Source organism: Acomys russatus, chromosome 11 (genome assembly GCF_903995435.1).
Source record: "Acomys russatus chromosome 11, mAcoRus1.1, whole genome shotgun sequence".
Lineage (NCBI taxonomy): Eukaryota > Metazoa > Chordata > Mammalia > Rodentia > Muridae > Acomys > Acomys russatus.
Genome location: NC_067147.1, coordinates 60,398,970 through 60,419,327, shown reverse-complemented (window position 1 = coordinate 60,419,327; position 20,358 = coordinate 60,398,970). Strand labels below are relative to the sequence as shown.

Sequence of the window (20,358 nt, the reverse complement as noted above, 5' to 3'; positions counted from 1 at the left end):
ACTATCCCAGGTCCCCAAAGGCCCTGCCTCTTTTTTTTGGCTCACATTTATACCCCCTCTCAGAATTTGTTGAAGGATGTTTTTCAGCTGCTTAACAACCAACCTCCCCCACACGGTGGTTCGACTTCTAAGGGGATGAACATCACCTGCTCTCTCACAGGTCTTTTTCTCACCCGCCACTTGTGATCTAAACAAAAAACATGTTTATCTCGCCTTCAGAGCAGGCTACACAGGTTACAACACTACAAGATTCTAATCTTATTAAAGCTCCTAACTCACTGTAAACTGTTGAAGACAACTAAGCCGGGGAAGGTAATAGTCACCTTATACATGGTCAGAGTCTTCAATGTGCTCAGAACTATGCTGCAGTCAGGCCAAGTCCTCATGTAATGAGTTACATAACAAGCTTTGCTTAGCCTCCTGTGTGCGTTTTCAATGTTAAGCCTAAAACAAGTAGCTAGAAACGAGCAGAGGTTGTTTAGTTTAGATAACAACCTTCAAGAGATCTGATGAATATGGCATTAAAATTGTTTAATGGAAGCCATGTGTAGTGGCCTATGCCTGTAATCCCAGCACTCAGGAGGCAGAAGCAGGTTGATTTCTAGGAGCTCAAGGCCAGCCTGGTCTATAGAGGGAGTCCAGGACAGCCAGGGCTACACAGAGAGACCCTGCTTCAAAAAACAAACAAACAAAAATATTTAATGGAAAAAGCTTACTATGAAGACAAAGACCCCCTCAGCTTCTAGAAGTGACCCCAAGGCCTCCACAGACATGATGGGGCACAGAACTCCAACTAGACCTTGCCAGCCACTGTCCAAGCTGTGGACACACTGGACATGAGGAGTTGAGTGTCTCTCTTAGCTTAGACAAAGTAGGCCTGTCTCCCAAGTTCCTCCTCCACAGGAAAGTCCGCTGGGCCTTCTGAGCCTGGAGCAAAGACTGATGCTGCCCTGGGACCTCTGCCCCGAAGGACACCAAGACTGCCACAGAGGAACCTAGGGTGAATGTCCAAGCACCTGGTCTCTGTCTTGTTTCTTTCTTTTTCTTTTCTTTTTTTAAAGACAGGGTTCCTCTGTGTAGACTTGCCTGTCCTGGACTCACTTTGTAGACCAGGGTGGCCTCAAACTAACAGAGATCTGCCTGCCTCTGCCTCTCGAGTGCTGGGATAAAAGGTGCCACCAATCTGGGCCCTTAAAAAGAAAAGATTCATTCATTCATTCATTCATTCATTCATTCATTCAGAATAATGTTGTGTCTGCATGTAGAACTGCGCGCCAGACGAGGGCACCAGACCTCACTATATATTATATATACATGGACCTCAGGAAGAGCAGCCAGTGCTATTAACCTCTGAGCCATCTCTCCAGACGGCACCCCTGTCCCCTGTCATTTTTAACACGACTCTGTACATCTGCTTGGGTGAACACAGCCTGGTCGCTGTGGGTCTGTGTGGGGCTTGCAGGCCAGCGCCTCTGCTTTAAGGAGAACCATCTCTCACCTGCATCCCCAACTGCTTGCTGTTCTCTCTGTAATCCTGGAAGCGGCTTTTCTTCTAGAAGACTTTAGGGTCCGACTTCTGAAGAGAAGGAAGAGGAAGGGTGGAGGAAGGACAGCATGAGCCTGGCCTCGGGTCTCTCCTGGTGTCCAGACAGCTTCTGGGTGACAGCGTTCAGTCCCTCAGCACAAGGTCAGGCAAAGTCTCAGTCGCCAGGCGGTGAGGTGCCGGGTGGGGAAGCCCAGGGCTGGGGATTCCCCATCTGCCCAGTTTCACTTCTGCTCCTAACCTGTGTCAGCTCCCTCTGCCCGGACACTGATGACAAGTCCGCGGTTCTCACCCCCATTGGGTAGCGCGATCCTGGGGAACCAACCAGCGTCGCGCGGGCACCGGTTATAAAGTCCACGCAGCCCGCGGGACTCAGACGCGCCCAGATCCCAGATGGGGCGATGGTGCCGCGCACGCTGCTCCTGCTGCTGGCGGCCGCCCTGGCCCCGACCATGACCCGCGCGGGTGAGTGCGGGGTCGGGAGGGAAACGGACTCTGCGGGGAGACGGGGGGGGGGGGACACCGGGGAAGCCGCGTCCCCGCGTCGCCCATCAGACCCTCCGCCGCCTGCTCCACCCGCGTCCCGAGCCCCGCGCCCTGCTCCCCTCCCGGCCCGCGCACCTGCCGGGCCCCGGGAGGAGGGTCGGGGTCTCACCGCGCGCCGCCCCCAGGCTCACACTCGCTGCGGTATTTCACCACCGCCTTGTCCCGGCCCGGCCTCGGGGAGCCCCGGTACATGGAAGTCGGCTACGTGGACGACACGCAGTTCGTGAGCTTCGACGGCGACGCGGAGAATCCGAGAATGGAGCCGCGAGCGCCGTGGGTGGAGAAGGAGAGGCCAGAGTATTGGGAGCAGGAGACACTGAGAGCCAAGAACACGGAGCAGCTTTTCCGAGAGATGCTAAGGACCCTGCGCGGCTACTACAACCAGAGCGAGGGCGGTGAGTGACCGCGGTCAGAGCTCACAAGGCCTCCACGCCCCAACACTGGGGCCAGAGGCGCCTGGGTCCCAAGTCCGAGGTTCCGGAGGAGCACCCCGACCCGGACCGGTTTCCCTTTCGGTTGTGAGGAGCCCAGGGTGGGCGGGGCCGTGGGGCGTGGGTGATCACGTGGGGACAGGTGGAAGGGGCTGACCGGCGGGTCCCGCAGGCTCTCACACCTTCCAGTGGATGTATGGCTGTGAGGTGGGGTCGGACGGGAGCTTCCTCCGCGGGTATGAGCAGTTCGCCTACGATGGCCGTGATTACCTCTCCCTGAACGAAGACCTGACATCCTGGACTGCAGCCGACGCGGTGGCGCAGATCACACAGCGCAAGTTTGAGCAGGCTGGTGAGGCAGAGAGACAGAAGGCCTACCTGGAGGGCACGTGCGTGGATAGGCTCCGCAGCCACCTGGAGGCCGGGAAGGAGACGCTGCAGCGCAAAGGTGCAGGGGCCGCGGGCACCTCCTCCCTCTGCCCTTGGGCTTGGTCCAGAGGAAGAAGAACCCTCAGCTGGGATGATGCCCATCTCTCTTCTTGTTTGTATTTTTTCCCTACTTTTATTACAAAGGCAGTGACAAAAAAACACACTGAAATTAATGAGAACTTAGGCCGCACATTTCAGTGAATTTCTCTACAGTTAGAGTTGCCTTTCTTAACTTGTGGAGATTCTCTGTGGATTTTACACGTTCATTATCAGATATAATTCATACACTCAACCAACACCCACACACAGACAAAAGAAAGAAAATTAATGACAGATTTAGAACTAGAAAACAATTACTTTATATCCTGTTTCATAACTCAAAGTCGATTACCTGCATTCAGTCTTTTCCCATCACACATTATTTACCCTTCCTTGCTCTCTCCTGGTCAACTTACAATGTACACATGGGCACTTGTTTGCATATGCACATTTGTGGGCTATTTCCCACATATGAGACAGGACTGTGTAGGTGTCCTTTCTCAGATTGTGTCACTTCGACTAATATTACACATGCCAAGTCCATCCATTTTCCTGAGTAATTTGTGATTACATTGTTTCCAGCCGAATAGTGTTCCATGTTATATGTACACCAAAATTTCATTATTCACTCAGCTGTTGGTGCACAACTGGGCTGAGTCCAAATCTTTGCTCTAGCAAGAAGGCAGCACTAACAATGGAGGTGCAGATATATCTCCTGGAGGGTGTGGAGGTCTCTGGGTATAAAAGAGTAAAACAGCTGGGTCATGTGGCAGTACTAGTTTAAGTTGTTGACAAAAGATTTCCACGATGGCTGTATCAACGTGCAGCCCACATGCTCTCCGTCATTTGTCCTCAGATTTGTTGATGACGGCCATTCTGACCAGTGTGAGGTTTTGTCTCCAAGTGCATTGTCATTTTTGTTTTATTATTTTATGTGCATGAGTGTTTTACCTGGACCTTTGCATGTGCACCAGGTGTGTGCCTGCTGTCTGGGGTCAGAAGAGGGCGACAGAGCACCTGGGACTGCAGGTGCAGACAGGGCATCCAGCCCAGGTCCTCTAAGAGCTACAGATGTTCTCTGTCCTTGAGCCAGCTGGTCCTTAAGTAGCTTTGACCTGATTGTTACTGATGAGAAAGATACTGAACACACTGAAGATGGTTATTGGCCATTTGTGGTTTTTCCTTGTACTGAAAAGAACTGTCTTCCGAGCTCCCCGGCTACATGCTGGTAGGCAGTTTTCACTGCTTCTTATTTAATTTCTGGAGTTCTCTGTAAAGTCCGGCTGCAGTCCTTGTCTGCAGGGCAGCTGGGACAGGCTTTCTCCTCCTGTGGCTCCTGTTCTCTCTGCTGGTTCAGTCCTTTGCTGTGAAGAGTTTTTAGTCCCTCGCTGGGTCCTGTGATGTTGCTGTTCTGTAATAAGCTCCTGCTCACCCCACCATCTTGAAGGGATCCCCCAGGTTTTCTTCCTGAAGTTTGGGTGTTTATTTCCAGTTTACTTTTGTACAAGGTGAAAGGTGAGAATCTAAGTTCACCCTATCAGATAGAAAAACTGTGCTGCAGAATCCTTTGTAGAATGGGTCTTTTTCTTTTTCCTTTTTAAAAAGTTTTATTTATTATGTATACAGTGCTCTGCCCTCATGTACCCCTGCAGGCCAGAACAGGGCACCAGATCTCATTATAGATGGTTGTGAGCCACCATGTGGTTGCCGAGAATTGAACTCAGGACCTTTGGAAAAGCAGCCAGTGCTCTTAACCTCTGAGCCATCTCTCTAGCCCTTTTCCTGTTTCAATGTTTCTTGCATTTTTTTGTTGAAAATGGAGTGTGCATACCTTTGAGATTTCATTTCCAGGACCTGTGCTCTATGCCTTTGATTTTCCTGCCTATGTTATGCCAGGTCCATGTGTCCTTGTCACTGTGGCTCTGCAGTGTAATGTGAGCTTGGGATTCCAGCACCTCCAGCTCTTACTCCTTAGGAGGGTTTGGCTGTTCTTGGTCTGCTGTATTTTTTCTAAATCAAATCAATCAGAACTTTTATAGCATTGAATTAAACCTGTAGATTAATTTTAGTAGTATGGTCAGCTTCACAATATTAAATCTGCCAGTCCAGAGGCAGGGCTTGTCTCTCCAGTCTCTACTGTCACCTTCTTTCATCTTTTACAGAATCTTGATGTTTCCATTTAGAGTCTCTCATTTCCTTGGTTAGATATATTCTTGGCTCTGAGACGTTATGCTCAATGGCGACTTTTTCCTAATTTCCTTCTCTCAGAGTGCACTGTTTGTATAGATGAAGGCCACTATTTTTGCAATGGTTTTGTGTCCTGCAACAATATCTGTTGTTTAGATCCATGAGTTTCCCGTGGACTCACCTGGGTCCTTTAAGTGAAGAGTTGTGTTGTCTGGAGAGAGCCACGTGTCGTCTTCCTTCTTTCACCCCTATCTGCCTTCCTTTTATCTAACTCTGAAAGCTAACATGAGCCAGCAGTGCATCAAATAAGATGGTGGAGAGTGTACATCCTTGTCTGCGTCCTGACTTAGAGGGAACTCTGGGTGTCTCTCCTCTTGACATGGCTTTCCACTCTCTCCCTCTCTCTTGCACATGGGGGAGATTTCTCTCTCCTGGGTCTCCTTACCCTTTATCAGAGAGTGACACTGACAGGCTCACATTTCTCTCAGGACAGCTCCGAGGTGTCTCAGGGGGGAAGGAGAGAAGATCCCTGAAATGTCCAGGGCAGGTGACCCTCAGTCTGGTCCTGTGTGAGCCATGGCCTTGCTCAGGCCCTGCTCTCTGGCCACAACCAAGGTCTCTGGAGAATGGCTGCACAGGTGCTGAGGCTCTCTACCCATCTGTCAAGGGGAGAGGTCACTTTCCCTAGAGGGACACCTGGAGTCTCTGACCCTGACCTCCTTCACACAGATTCTAGAACTTCCCAAAGACAAGATTATCCTGAACCTACATCTCAGCTACAGGGGATTTTCACCCCTCCCACACCCCATTTAGTCCCTTCCCAGGAAGGTCTCATGGACCCTGCTGAGTCCCCAGAAGAAAGCAAGATGCCTGACCTTTCTAACTTTTCTACTCAGATCCCCCCAAAACACGTGTGACCCATCACCCCAGACCTGAAGGTCGCATCACCCTGAGGTGCTGGGCCCTGGGCTTCTACCCTGCTGACATCACCCTGACCTGGCAGTTGAATGGGGAGGACCTGACCCAGGACATGGAGCTTGTGGAGACCAGGCCTGGAGGGGATGGAACCTTCCAAAAATGGGCAGCTGTGGTGGTGCCCTCTGGGAAGGAGCAGGATTACACATGCCATGTGGTGCATGAGGGTCTGCCTGAGCCCCTCACCCTGAGATGGGGTAAGGAGGGTGTGGGTGCAGAGCTGGGCTCAGGGAAAGCTGGAGCCTTCTGCAGGCCATGAGCAGGTCAGGGCTGAGAGCTGGGGTCATGACCCTCACCTTCCCTTGCTTTCCCTTCCCTTCCCAGAGCCTCCTGAGTCCAAGTTCCCCATCATGGCAACCATTGCTGTTCTGGTTGTCCTTGGAGCTGTGACCATCATTGTGGGGCCGTGGTGGCTGTTGTGAGGAAGAGGAGGAGAAACACAGGTAGGAGGGGGCAGGGCCTGGGTTTTCTCTCAGCCCCTTTTAGAAGTGTGCTCTGCCTCATTAATGGGAAACACATGCACACCCTCATGGCTCCTGTCTCAAACTGGGGCTGCTGTCAGTTCTGGAAACTTCTAGGGCCTGGTTCTTCCCTGGTCTCTCACAGCTTTTCTTCTCACAGGTGGAAAAGGAAGAGACTATGCTTCAGTTCCAGGTAAGTGTGGGGGACAGGATTTCCCTGAGGCCTTTAGGGTAAAGCTGGAGATGATGGGGAGCTCAGCCAGCCCACAATAGTTCCCTCAGCCTCACCTGCCAGTCTCCTGAGTGTCTTCTTATTTCTTCTACTGCAGACAGAGACAGCATCGAGAACTCTGCCTCCTCTCTGGAGGATTGAAAAGGTGACACCTGGAGGCTTGGGTTTGGGGCTGAGGCAAGAGGAGAGGACTGGGTGGGGGAGGGGGAGGGTGGGGCTCAGATTTAGAGCTGTGGACGAGTGATGCCTCTGAGATGTGTTGACTGTTCATGATTCGTGTTCTTTAGCGTCAGGCAGCTGCCTTGTGGTGACACATTCTGACCTAGAAACAACAGATGTCTGAAGCTGTCTGCTTACTCCTGTGGGCTCCATGTGAAGAAGTGGGGAGCCCCGCCCTGCACAGCAGGACCCTCTCCCTGCACTGCCTGTGCTCCCTTCCACAGCCAACCTTCCTGGTCCAGCAGGCAGGAGGGGACATCTCCATCCTGTCAGCTCCCTGCTGCCCTGAGCTGCAGCTCCTCTTGTCCCACTGAGACTAAGAAGCTGAATGTGGACTTGATTGTTCATGCCCTTGACCTGAGGAGTTGATGGGTGGGTAAATTAAAGGACTGAGAATTCTTGCACTATTGTTTAAGAAATAAATGGCAGATGGAGAACCTTCCAGAATCTGTGTGTCCTGTGCTGAGTGTCCCTGTGTGTGGTGCCTGTCTCATTGTCCTCTAGGGTGTGACAGCAGTAGGAGATGCTTCTCCTGTCCTTGTCTCAACAAGGCCCCTGAGCTCAGGGGATGGATTTCAGTGTTCTGAGCCCCTGCCTCCCTCCAGGGCTGTTTCCTGGGGTTTCCCCGCCCCCGCCCCTGTCAGGCTTTCAGAATCTAACCCTTGTGTAGGTTGGGGAGAAAAGCCTGATCCTCAGGGTCTCAACTTGGTTCTGCTCTGCTCCCTCTGCCTCCCTGGCCATGGGAACCCAGGAGCTCATAGGTAATCCAGCAGTGTGTGGGGCTGGGAAAGTGGAGCAGGACCACAGTGGTAATATTGGGAACAGCAGGTGCTGGCCTTGGGGTGAGGAAGGGGCACATCTCAGTGCAGCTGAGAAGCTGACTGAAGCAGTGAAGAATTTTCCAGGCCGTGGTTGAGAAAAGCTTTAATTCCGGCACTCAGAAGACACAGAGGCAGGAAAACCACGTTGAGTTCCAAGCCAGCCTGGTCCAGGACAGATAGGGCTTTACAGAGTACCCTGTCTCAAAACACCAACTCCGCCCCCCACTGGAAATATGACAAAATCTTAATACTTAATCAAAGGAGAATCAGTTACCTTCAAAGCAATGATACAAAGTCATCAGTAGGTGGTCTATTTATTCTGTTAGTTTTGTGTTTCTTTGTTTGTTTGGTTGGTTTTGGTTTTTCAAGAATGGGTTTCTCTCACAACCCTGGCTATCCTGGATTCACTTGGTAGACCAAGCTGGCCTCCAATTCACAGGGATGTGCCTGCCTCTGCCCCCAGTTCCAGTGCTGGCCTAAAGGCATGTGCCACCACTCTGGGCTATTCTGTCAGTTTTAAACATTGTTAAGAAACTGGAAATTGGCTGGGCAAGATGGCAATGGCCTGTAATCTCAGCACTCAGGAAGGCAGAGGCCTGCGGATAGCTTTAAGTTCAAGGCCAGTCTGGTCTACAAAGTGAGTCCAGGACAGCCAAGACTACACAGAGAAACCCTGTTTAAAAAAAAAAAAAAAAAATCAATCAATCAAGAAAAGAAAGAAAGAAAAGAAAAGAAGACAAAAAAGAAACGGGGGGGGGGGGGGGGGGGGGTGGGTGCGGCTGGAGAGATGACTCAGCGGTTAAGAGCACTGTCTGCTCTTCCAGAGGTCATGAGTTCAATTCCCAGCAACCACATGGTGGCTCACAACCATCTATAATATGATCTGAGGTCCTCCTCTGCCTGCGGACTTACATGCAGGCAGAGCACTATATACATAATAGTAAATAAATAAATCTTAAAAAAAAAAAAAAAAAAAAAAAAAAGAAACGGGAGGGTCTGGAGAGATGGCTCAGTGGTTAAGAGCACTGTCTGCCATTCCAAAGATTCTGAGTTTAATTCCTGGCAACCACATAGTAACTCACAACCATCTATAATGAGATTTGGTGCCCTCTTCTGGTGTGCAGGTGTACATGCAGGCAGAACACTGTATATAAACAAACAAACAAATCTCTTTAAAAAGGAAAAAGAAACTAGAAATTGGCCTTTTATGTATTTGTAGCTTTAAAAATATATCTGTGTGTTGCTATGTTCACACACACACACACACACACACACGCGCGCACGCACACACACACACACACACACACACACACACACACGCACAGGCCCTCCCACAAGCAGGCACACAAGATCTCCAGCACACAGGGACTGCTATGCCAGCAAGTTAAAGGGCAGTAGGTGGGGCTGAGGCAGCCTGTTAACTGTGGGGCCACAGGGTTGAGACAGCAAGCAGAGCAGCTGTCACAGTTAGTTCCTCAGCTCAGGGTCTGGGGTGCCCCAGGCTGGGGAGCTGGTCAGTGTCTTAGAACATGGGGAAAGAAAACAAAAACTGCTTCTGAGAAAAGAATGTGTCCCGATTAACAGAGGAATGAAGGAGAGATAAACCTGTTTTTTGTTATGATCCCAATGTGGGATCGGAACGGTCTTGTGAGAAGAGGTGAGGTTAACCCACTAGAAGACAAACCACCTCGTGTGGGAGCTTGATAGTTGCCAGCTGAAAAGATACATGAACAGACTCTGGGAAGAGATCTGTAGATGAGCCCAGAACTGGAGGCGGGGCCTTTGGAGACTTGGGATAGTGTTGGCTGTTAGTCACTCCCCTTCCAGACTTTCCTAGAGAGAACCACTCAAGGGAAGGCTTCAGGGCTCCGGGCTTCAAGGCTGCTGAGGTTCTGGGCTCTGGTTACTCCAGGTTCCAGCAGAAGAAATCCTGCTGATTACACCAGGAGAATTGTTCCTTGGACTGATATTCTTATTTATTGTATTATTTAAACCTCTTTTCCTATTGTTTAGCTTAGTCAGGTTATAAGTGACTTATGGTTGGTTAACAAGTTAATAATAAAATATATTTGTTAAGAAAAAAGTAGCCTACAGAGGAGCATCTTTAAAACTCAGAGTACACCAAGGTTGGGGATCTAAGTACTGAGGTTCCCAGTGGACCAAGGAGAGGGGCAGACTTTCCAGAGGGCTCTGGACAGCCTGTGAAGCCAGGACCACTGCAGCAGGGCTCAGGGAAGGGGAGAAGCAGGGGAGAAGCAGCAGCCACACCCTTCCCTTCTTCCCTCCCTACTCTCTTCTGTCACTCTTCCTCTCTCCCTCCCTTCCTCTCTCCCTCCAGCTCTCTTGCCCTCCTGCCCTGTAGCCATCTTTCTCTCTGTGTGAGTGGCTCCAGGGAAGCCAGCCACTGTGTCAACAGCAGCCACAAGAAGGACCCAGACAAGTAGCAGAGGACTCGCCAGGGCAGCGAGACAGAAGCTGAGCGGTTTCCAGCCGCCATGTGAGGAAGCCACGTCTCCAAGACCCCAGCTCTTATGAGCACAGTAGTGAAATCATTCTGTTTCAGTGTTTAAGTGCTGGCCTGGACAGGGAAGCCCAGATCTGAGGGCTTCGCTTGTCCATCCCCTAATCAGTGTCAGGTCCTTGCGGACAACAAGTTGGCAGTTCTTACCACCTCTCGGTGTGGAAATCCTGAAGAACCAACCAGTGTCGCTGAGGTCCCTAGTTATAAGGCCTGAACAGACTCAAACCTGTTCAGGAAATTTCTAGTTGGGCTGGTGGCAGCAGGAAATGCTGAGCCTACTGCTGGCAGCCGCCCTGGCCCAGACTCAGACCAGTGAGTGTGAGGTCAGGGGGGAAAGGGATTCTGCAGGGAGGGGCAGCAGCACTTCACCTAGGACCCAAAGCCTGAGCCCTGCTCACCTCTGGGCCCTCGCACCTGCCTGGGGTGCCAGGAGGAGGGTCAGGGTCTCACCATGGGCTGCCCTCAGGCTCACACACTCTGAGGTATTTCCACACAGCCCCAGGGAGCCTCGGTATATGGAAGTCGGCTATGTGGGCCACAAGGGGTTCCTGGGCTTCACCAGCAACTTGGAGACACAGAGATATGAGCGGTGCGCGCCATAGATAGAACAGGAGTATTGGGAGCTGGAGATGCATTTTATCCCCATGCAGACCCTATAGCATGGATACAGGTGTGGAAGGGTCATACGACAGCCCACAAATATGGACAACTTCACTCATTCATGCGACAGTTACAAAGAAGCTTGAGGGGCTGGAGAGATGGCTCAGAGGTTAAGAGCACTGACTGTTCTGTCCAAAAGCCCTGAGTTCAATTCCCAGAAACCACGCGGTGGCTCACAACCATCTATAATAAGACCTGGTGCCTTCTTCTGTCATGCAGATGTACATGCAAACAGAACACTGTATACATAATTAATAAATCTAATTTAAAACGCGGGGAGTGGGGAGCTTGAGCCAAGGGCTTGCTGACTTCCAACAGAGGCCACCAAATCCAGAGCTGCCTTGGTGTTCCAGTTTGTCCCATCTAAAGCCACTACCTCTTGCAGCGAAGAAACCACAGGGGCAGACCAGACACCCAGGAGGCAAAGGAGGTGACTGCAGCCAGAGGACCATCCTTGGGTCCCTAGGCCTGCATGTAGGTTCACGCCAGAATTACACTATGGAGCTGTGGTCTTGGTGGCTCTCAAGGGCTCACTTGGAACAGACAGGGCAGGGAACTGGGGGAGGAGTGTGGGCACCACATGTCGCACCCCCACACACTTAGACCTGCAGGCCTCAGACATGGGGCCCTGGAGCAAGACCACTGCTTTAATGACCCAGCAAGAAGGCACAGCAGGAACTGGGAGCATGGGCCATGGCAGCACCTGATTCCCATGAGCACATGGAGGTCTCAGCAGGTGGCACAGTTAGCACGGGGTTTGTGAGCTCAGGAGGAGCTGAGGTGCCCTTAGCTCAGCACTGGCTGGCCACCCAGCCACCCTGGCATGCAGAATCTGATGCACACAGACCTGTCCACAGAGCTCTGAGGTGAGAGGACAGGACTCAGCCTCGTGCTTTCTGGTGAGAGGAGACAACTTTGCCTCAGATTCTCATTCTGGATCTCGGTGCCTTCTCCATGCAGCAGTCACCAGAGTGCAGCCAGCGGTGCTACCACCGAGGTCTCCTGGTCCTGCATAACTGAGCTGCATGGCATGAGCAACACCTACCCCCCCCCCCAACCTGCCAGGAGGTGACCCCACATTGGCACTCAGCCTGGAGATCAGCCAGAACCCCATGCCCGCTCCCCCAGTCTGCTTAGGCAGCACCACCTGCATCTGATGCCTAAACTGCCACCTTATGTACCGGATGCAGGAGCCTTCAAGGCAGTTGCACAGCGCCCCGAGACCACACCTGCCACTGTGGCTTCAGCCTGGCCTACATCCTGCTGGGCCAGCACCTCATGGCCAGAGAGGACCATGACCAGTTTGAACTGCCTGCCACAGGAAGGAGTTCAACACAGACCCAAGTACAATGTAGAGATGAGGGTCTCCAAGCCCCTGGTTTGCATAAACCAGAGGAAACTTCTTGCAATACCCTGGATCTAATTTGATGTGATCTTTGAGACCTTGGTCTGCTCCTCACTCAGAACTGGTACTGAGTTCACCCTCGCTAGCTTTCCAGCCTTGGATCCTTGATACTTCAGCAACTGAGAAGTGATGGCCTGAGACTTCCTGGCAGGACTGTAGACATGTGTTTTTCCCACATGGCTTCAAGAAGGCCACCAAGCCAGCAAAAGCCATGAACAATCTACCTCGTGGCAGACCACAAGGTCTGCGGGTGCATCCAGCTGCAGGAGACGGCTGTGGATACTCAGAAGCTGAGGTCAAAGTTGACAGCAGAGAGGACTGCCCTCCTCCTCATCCTCCTGGTGCATTTCCTCATGAACCCCTGGCTCTCCAAGGCCCCAGGGGCCCAGTGGAACCCATAGCTTGTTCTGCCTGCTGACCTGAGCTGGCCACAGGCCATCGAGTGAGGCTCAAATTCCAAGAAAAACAAAGAGAGGTTCCGTGTGAGAGGTGCCATGTGGGTGACCACAGTGACTATGAAGTAGTGTGAAGCCCGAAGCTCTGCAGAGTGTGAAGTAAGTGAAGATGGGGGAGGGAGATCTCTGGTCACCCCACCACTGAAGACAGACAGTGAGGGAAAGAAGCAGACACAGTCTGAGAAGCCAGTCACCTCAGCCCTGACCAGGACACTCTGTTCTGTGTGTGCATCAACGCTGCTGCCTCCTGCACCTGGCAGGGCTGCTGCCACACAACACTGCCTGAGTGAAGAAGCCAGGCCACCCTGGAGTTCTTAGAACCCTTTCCTTAGTGTTTCCAAGCAGTAACTCTGAGGCTTCTGAGGTCTAGAGTTTGCACAATGCTCTGTGCAGTGAGCGAGATACCAAGAATTCAAGAAGGCAGTTGACTGCAGGTGTGGACACGGGTTCTGAGGGCAAATCCCAGGCTGGCTGCCCTCAGATATCCCTGTGTTGATGGGGAGTATAGGGATGCCGTGAAAGTGACAGTTTTCTGAGCATATTAGAAACAACAAACAAATCCATCCTGGGAAAGAAAAACAAATGGAGCAGCAGCTGAAGCCCCCTAGAGAGCTCAGGGCAAAGGGGCAGCCATGTTCATAGAAGCCCAGACCCTGGAAGCAACGAGGCTAGAAAGGGAAGCCAGCGCGCCATGTTGACAGCGTGTATGTGTGTGCATGTGAGTATGTGTGTGTGTGCACACGTGTGTATGTGTGTGTGTGCTTCGTGAGTGTGCATGTACTTATACAAGCATACGAAAACTAACAGGCATAGATGAACAGCTCTTCTCAGTGCTAAGAGATCTCAGAGAAGAAGGTCAGGGGTAGCTGGAGATCAAGACAAGAAGGAAACATCTTCCCACCTTCCAGGAGACAATGCAGGCCTGAGATCCACAGGGAAACATGGCTCCCAAGGGTCTACAAGGTGCAGTGAGAAGTCATGCTGACAAGGGAGGAAGCAGCAGCAGGAAGGGAGCACCAGGGAGCCTAAGGTTGTCTCTGCCTCCCCCCCACCCCCGCAGGTGGAGCCTATGAGGCCCCGCTGGGGTGCCAAGCTGTTATGTCCCCACCCAATGCCTCCCAGGTGAAGCCCATGAGGACCCCCCCCCCTTTGATGACTAGAGCCAGGACTGCGAAGGCCTCGGTGGGAGGAAGTGCAGTCTTCTCCGGGAGTCGGGTCTGGAAATGTGGCTCTGGCCACGTTGAATGAAGACTGAATGGACACTTTGTATTAGTGTTTTGTCAGCCACGACAAGGGCACTTACCTGAGAAATTGGCTGCCCAGCCTTGCAGAGCCTAGGTGGGCCAGACCTTCAGGATCCTGCTTCACAGAACAGTCTGTCAGATGCCCTGGGCCGGCTGAGGACTGGATGCCCCGACGATGGAGAGGAACTTGTGACTGTCCAGAGAGTCAGCTCTCTGTCGTCCTGCCAATGCTTTTGGAAATTTCTTGCCTGCACTTCCTTCATATTAGATAGTTTTTCCTTCTGGGGTCTCTGATGGGGTTGAAGACTAGATAGCCACAGTATTAATATCAGTTTGGTTAAAAAACAAAAAACAAAACCCTTTAGACATTAGGATAAGAATGAGTAGCATAGGAGAGAGAGTGGAATAATTCTTAAAAATTGTTAACCACAAATGGACTGGTCCTTGTAAATGTGACTTACTGGATAATCCTTGTTCTGTTATATATAGCTTATTTGATTTAATAGAAAGGGGAAGAAGAAGGAGAGATGAACATGTTTTTCATTTAGATCATAAGTGGGGGATGAGAAAAACAGTTATGAGAGAGCAGGTAATGTTAATCCCCTTAGAATTCTAACCACCATGTGGGGGAGATTGCTTGTTAACCAGCTGAAAAACATCCCTGAACAAATTCTGAGAGGAGATACAAATGTGAGCCAAAAACAGGAGACAGAGCCTTTGGAGACTTCATGTAGTTTTGGCTGTTCATCGCTCCACTTCACGATGCTCCTAGAGAGAACCACTCAAGGGAAGGCTTGGGGCTCCAGGCTCTGGCTGAGGCTCTGGGTTCTGGTTACTCCAGGTTCCAGCAGAAGAAATCCTGCTGGTAAGGCCAGGAGAATCGTTTCTCAGAACTGTTATCCTTACAGTTTCATTATTGTATTTTTTAGTCTCCTTTTCCTATTGTTTAGGTTAGTCAGGTTATAAGCAAGGTGCTCTCAGTTAATAAGTTCATAATAAAATATATTTTATTTGAGCCTACAATCAGTTGCCAGGTCTCAACGCTTTTGTTCTCCCTTTTCCAGCATTCCCAGCACTGCTGCCTCTGTGAGCCACCCAGCAGCACAGCCAGTTCTGCACCCTTTCAAAGACAAGAGAATAGAGTGACCGTTCTGGTTTTACCTGTTCATGCATTTTCTTTGGTTTCTATGACTAATTAAATAAATAAACAAACAAATAAATGAAAAACACTATTTTAAAAGATACATTGTCACTGAACGAACTATGATTTTTAAAATCAAGTTAGCATTAGTTATACATCTTATTTTACAAATAAAGACAGGCTTGAATAAAAGCAAAAAAGGAAGAAGGACAGAAGAAAAAAGGTCTTTTTTTTTTTAATGGCAGACGTTAATTTTAAAAAGCATCATATCTAGTGTGTTGCTGGTACTGGGAACTCAGATCTCTTTTTAAAAAACAGAAATATAATTATTGCACTTAATGTTACATTCTTTTTTTTAAGATTTATTTATTTATTATGTGTGCAGTATTCTGCCCGCAACACAGAAGAGGGCACCCGATATCATTCTAGATGGCTGTGAGTCACCATGTGGTTGCTGGGAATTGAACTCAGGACCTCTGGAAGAGCAGCCAGCGTCCTGAACCTCTGAGCCATCTCTCCAGCCCAAATATGACATTCTTAAAAGTTCAAATCACCCACATTCTTAATGTTGCACCAAAAAATCTCATTTCAAATTATACAAAATGTATCACCACCAGCTGAAAACAAAATTACAGAGGCTGTGAAGCCCTAACTAAACTGTCTAATTCATGTGAAGTAATCATGGAGACCTCAGAGTATTGTTCCACAAGGCACATGAAAGTCTATTGAATTATTGTATAATTATGCATGTTGATGAAAGCATATGAGACCTCGGAGTACTTTTCTGGCATAAAATTAATCAGCCAGAAATACCAGCTGGGGAGGGACTGGTCTGGTATACTCCACTTGACATACCAACTGTACAGGCATTGTGGGAGAATCCTGTGGCCTGGATGGCTTCTTAAGATAAGCAGTGTGTTGGTACCCTGAAAGTGATCTTTAATGCACACAGATGCCAGCACTGCAGGTTGTGGGCACAGACTTCTCTTACAGGCAGGACAGCAGCTGCTCTGGTGCCTGGAACCGACCTGTCCACACAGATTTGGCCAGGTACCTAAGCCATCTGCTTCTGAAGACTGATAAGTAAAAGGCATGCTCCTGTAACCGCCAATCTACTGGGAACCCTGGGCTGCCATCTGGGATACCAAAATTCAATGATTCTGTCTTCCTGGTCGGAGTTTCCTTATAGCTGGTGTCAGGTTCCCGTTGTTCCAAAGAATTCTGTAGCTTTCCCACATGGCCATTACCTCCCCCAATCTTTATGCTTGCGGCTGCCTCTGCATCCCAGGGTGTGCAGGACGCCACAGTAGCAGCTTAGGGACAGATGGATAGTCACCTGTGGTGGATACAGTTGTTGGTCCCCTTCCTCTGCAAGATCGGCTGATTTAGAAATGGGAAAGCTGTTGCTAGGTAAGTACAAACTTAAGTAACAGAAACTGAGGGACGGCCATCCTGTCAATCAGAACCTGATTCCTTTTGGAATGGCAGTGATGTGTTGGTGCTTTTTTTTTTTTTTAACCTACTTTAATCGGAGTTCCTTAAAGTCTCTACCTCCCTTCCAATGCCCCAACCCTAGTTAGGAGAGCCAGAAGGCTGGAAGGGAAGTGGGATGTGACGTGCTTCTCTTTAGCTGCGTCCAGCCGATTAGGGTTGTCGGGCTCTTTGGGAAGATACCCACCTCAGTTGTCAGGATATCTAGCAGAACCAGCAGCCTTCTTCTCGCTCTGTCTGTCTCCTTGAAGTTGAACTCCAAGTGTCCCTCAAAGCGATCCTTCCTCTCTCTGGGCTCTGATAGTTATACCCTCACAGAGTCCTCAGAGTTAAACTGTGGGACCCTAGCCGCTGAGACTCCACCTTGTTGCTAGACTTCATCTTAGGCCTGTCCTCAAGGTCACCCTAGTTACTGTAAAAACTACAAAGTGTTCCAGGAAAAGAGCCGCCCTAGGCCTGAGCCAATCAGGGCACAGCAGGAAAGTAAAGTTCCCAGATGTTAAGTATTTTGATGTCAGGATGGGCCAATCTCCTAGCAGCATCCAATAGGCACAGGACAGGACATTCCAACGAAAACTCTAGGCCAGATGCTGCCCCCTGCAAGGGAGAATAAAGACAACCCAGAAAGGTTTGTGGTTTTAGCACTCTCTCAAAACTAATCATTTAAAAACACAATATCCTCTTTTGTGTCTTAACCAATAGGCGCTGGCCAGGCTGGAATACCCCTGCCTTGGGCATGCTGGGAGGGAAAGGGACCTATATGTGTGCAGGTGGACATGAGTGTGAACAGTCTGTGTGCAGGAGGAGCTGAGTGTGAACAGGCTGTGTGCAGGTGGAGCTGAGTGTGAACAGGCTGTGTGCAGGTGGACATGAGTGTGAACAGGCTGTGTGCAGGTGGAGCTGAGTGTGAACAGGCTGTGTCCAGATGGAGCTTAGTCCATTGTCATCTTTGACTGGCTCTCTCCTCAGCTCTGTCACCTCCTGGCTCTGTTCTCTTCATCACTGTGAACCACATTCTGGGATCTGTGATCACAGGAACACAGGGGTGGACAGAGCCTTGTCCTGGCCCCAGGATTATGAGCAGCCAGGGCTGGTGCCTTTAGGTTATTTCTTGTCTTTTTAGTTTCTATGGAAAACCAGGCTTTCTTGCCCCTCTAGTGGTGGCTGCCTTCTTGTCCTTTGGGCTTCCTCAGTGTCCCAGCAGTAGAAGGTGTTTTCCTGTTCATGTCCCCACAAAGTACAACCAGGGCCTGCACTCAGGACACTGTGGGCTGAGGAGATGAACTTCAGGCTCCTGAGACCTGCCTCCTTCCTGCAGCCTCCATGGAGGGTCTCTCCATCTTTCGCTATGAAAGCCTGGATTATGGGATGGGCAGAGAGGAGGCATCCACAGGTCTCCTCTTGGGTCAGGCCCTATTGGATCTGTGTTCTGCCCAATGCCCCATCTTCCTCCCTGGTTCTGGGATTTCCTGGTGCTGCCCTCTAGTGGCCGCTCAAGGCTTTGCAGTAGGGTCTAGTTAGAAGTGATGTTCATTTTAAAATACATAGTTCAGGAGCTGGGGAGATGGCTCTGCTATGCCAGCACCACATGGTGTATCTCATCCATCCGGGATTCCTTCTACAAAAGATCCAATGGCCATGGATGCAAGGCGCACACATGGTGCCCATACATACAGCCAAGCAAAACTCAGACATAAAAGTGATGCTTCTTTTTAAAAATTAATCCCGGAATACCAGAGATGGAAATACTTTATTCTGTGTTTCAGGTTCTGGCCTCTGATTGCCTTGTGCTCCCTGCTTCCTGGGGCTTATGCACCATGGCACAGATCTGTGGCAGGACAGTCAGTTTCTTTTTCTTCTCCCTCCTTTCTCTCTCTCTCTCTCTCTCTCTCTCTCTCTCTCTCTCTCTCTCACTAATTTATTATGTATGCAATGTCCTACTTACCCACAGAAGAGGGCACCAGATCTCATTACAGATGGTTGTGAGCCACCATGTGGTTGCTGGGAATTCAACTCAGGACCTCCGTCCGGAAGAGCAGTCAGTGCTCTTAACCTCTGAGCCATCTCTCCAGCTTGAGTGCAGGGTGATAGCTGGTCAGGTTTTAGATGTTAACCTGGCTGCAGAGCAAAAGTGAACTTAGGAATAGCAGGTGAGAAAGGATCTGTAGGAGAGATATTTGGTTCCTCACTGGGCTAGGACTAAGACTCCCAATGGGATCATATGATGCTCACCCGGGGGAGAGCTTCTCCTCCTCCTCCTCCTTTTTCTCCTCCTTCCCCCCTCTCCTCTTCCTCCTTCCTCCCTCTCCTCCTCCTCCTCCTCCCATGGCTGGAGTGTGGTGCCATCTAGATGCCTGCGTGTATCAGGAAAACCTCTCATGGAGGGAGAAAAGGTGAGTGGACAGCGCGGATCTTCTTCCAAGTCTGGAAAGTTGAAAGTGGAGATGAAAATGAAAAGTCTGAAGAGCCGAGCAGAGCCGCCTTGAATACACAATAGTAGTGTGAAGATGGCGCCTGAGCAGCGCGATGACTCTGCTGCAGAGGCCACCGGCTGGATGATGACGATGATGAAGATAGGCGATGACCAGCTGGAGTTGACCAAGGATGCTGAGAAGAGGCTGAGGAAGGAGAGGATGGCATCCATGGTGAGGACGGCTCTTAAGTACACGGAGGAGTTTAGAGATCTTACAGCGTTGTTCATTTTCCTGGGCGCCTGTGAGAGACCACAGTCCCAGCAGCTCCTCCATGGCGTCTTCAGCGCGGTCTCTCTGTGCTCCGCGCCTCACCCTTCCTGTGTCCATTAGCTCACGGTCGCGCTGCACCTCCTTCCGTTCTCACTGCCTTTGACGCGCCTTAGTTTTGATAAAACATTTGTTTATTTAATCACTTTACAGCCTGATTCCAGGCCCCTCACAGACTCACCCTGGTAAGTTTTACTTTTAATTTGTTTTGGTTTGTTGGTTTGTTTAGTTTTTCCAGACAGGGTTTCTCTGTGTAGCCCTGGCTGTCTCACTCTGTACACCAGGAAGGCCGTAAACTCAGAGATCTGCCTGTGTCTGCCTCCCAAGTACTAGAATTAAAGGCGTGGGTCACTGCAGTCCAGCCTGCTCTACTTGTGATACCTCCTTGACTTACCAAAGAAAAAGATGTACAATTTTTAAAAAATACTCAAACTAAGTGATTAGGTTCAAACACAAAACTAAACTCATTGTTGTCTACCAGAAACATATGACGGTGGCTACTGGTCATGGACACCACACACACACACACACAGAGAGAGAGAGAGAGAGAGAGAGAGAGAGAGAGAGAGAGAGAGAGAGAGAGAGAGGAGAGAGACAGAGAGAGACAGAGAGACAGAATGAGACAAATCTTTTTTTTAATTCATTTGTCAATAAAGTAATTAAACATTCACTTGTCCTTATTTTATGCGGCATTTTGCCTGATGGGAGTCTGTTACCATGGAGACAGAAGAGGCATGAGATCTTGAAGTGCAGCTACAGGAGGCTGTGGGCACCACATGGAGCCAGGGAGCAATAACGTGGTCCTCTGGAAGAGCAC

At 50.2% G+C, this 20,358-nt stretch overlaps 1 protein-coding gene across 5 annotated transcripts in view; it reads left to right on the top strand.

Annotated features, from left to right (window-relative positions):
* LOC127195885 (H-2 class I histocompatibility antigen, D-B alpha chain-like) overlaps positions 1-6,711 on the top strand; it is a 32,751-nt gene extending 26,040 nt beyond the window's left edge. The window contains exons 1-5 of one of the 5 annotated variants that reach the window (XM_051153514.1): positions 1,930-2,008; positions 2,215-2,484; positions 2,693-2,968; positions 6,072-6,347; positions 6,475-6,711. In XM_051153514.1, coding sequence (XP_051009471.1) covers positions 1,945-2,008; positions 2,215-2,484; positions 2,693-2,968; positions 6,072-6,347; positions 6,475-6,572 — 984 coding nt within the window. In that variant the 5' untranslated portion in view covers positions 1,930-1,944 and the 3' untranslated portion in view covers positions 6,573-6,711. Of the gene's footprint in view, positions 1-1,929; positions 2,009-2,214; positions 2,485-2,692; positions 2,969-6,071; positions 6,348-6,413 lie in introns of those variants that run through there. The other 4 variants (XM_051153511.1, XM_051153512.1, XM_051153510.1 and 1 more) reach the window with 4 other exon arrangements.
* The last annotated feature ends 13,647 nt before the right edge of the window (positions 6,712-20,358 follow it).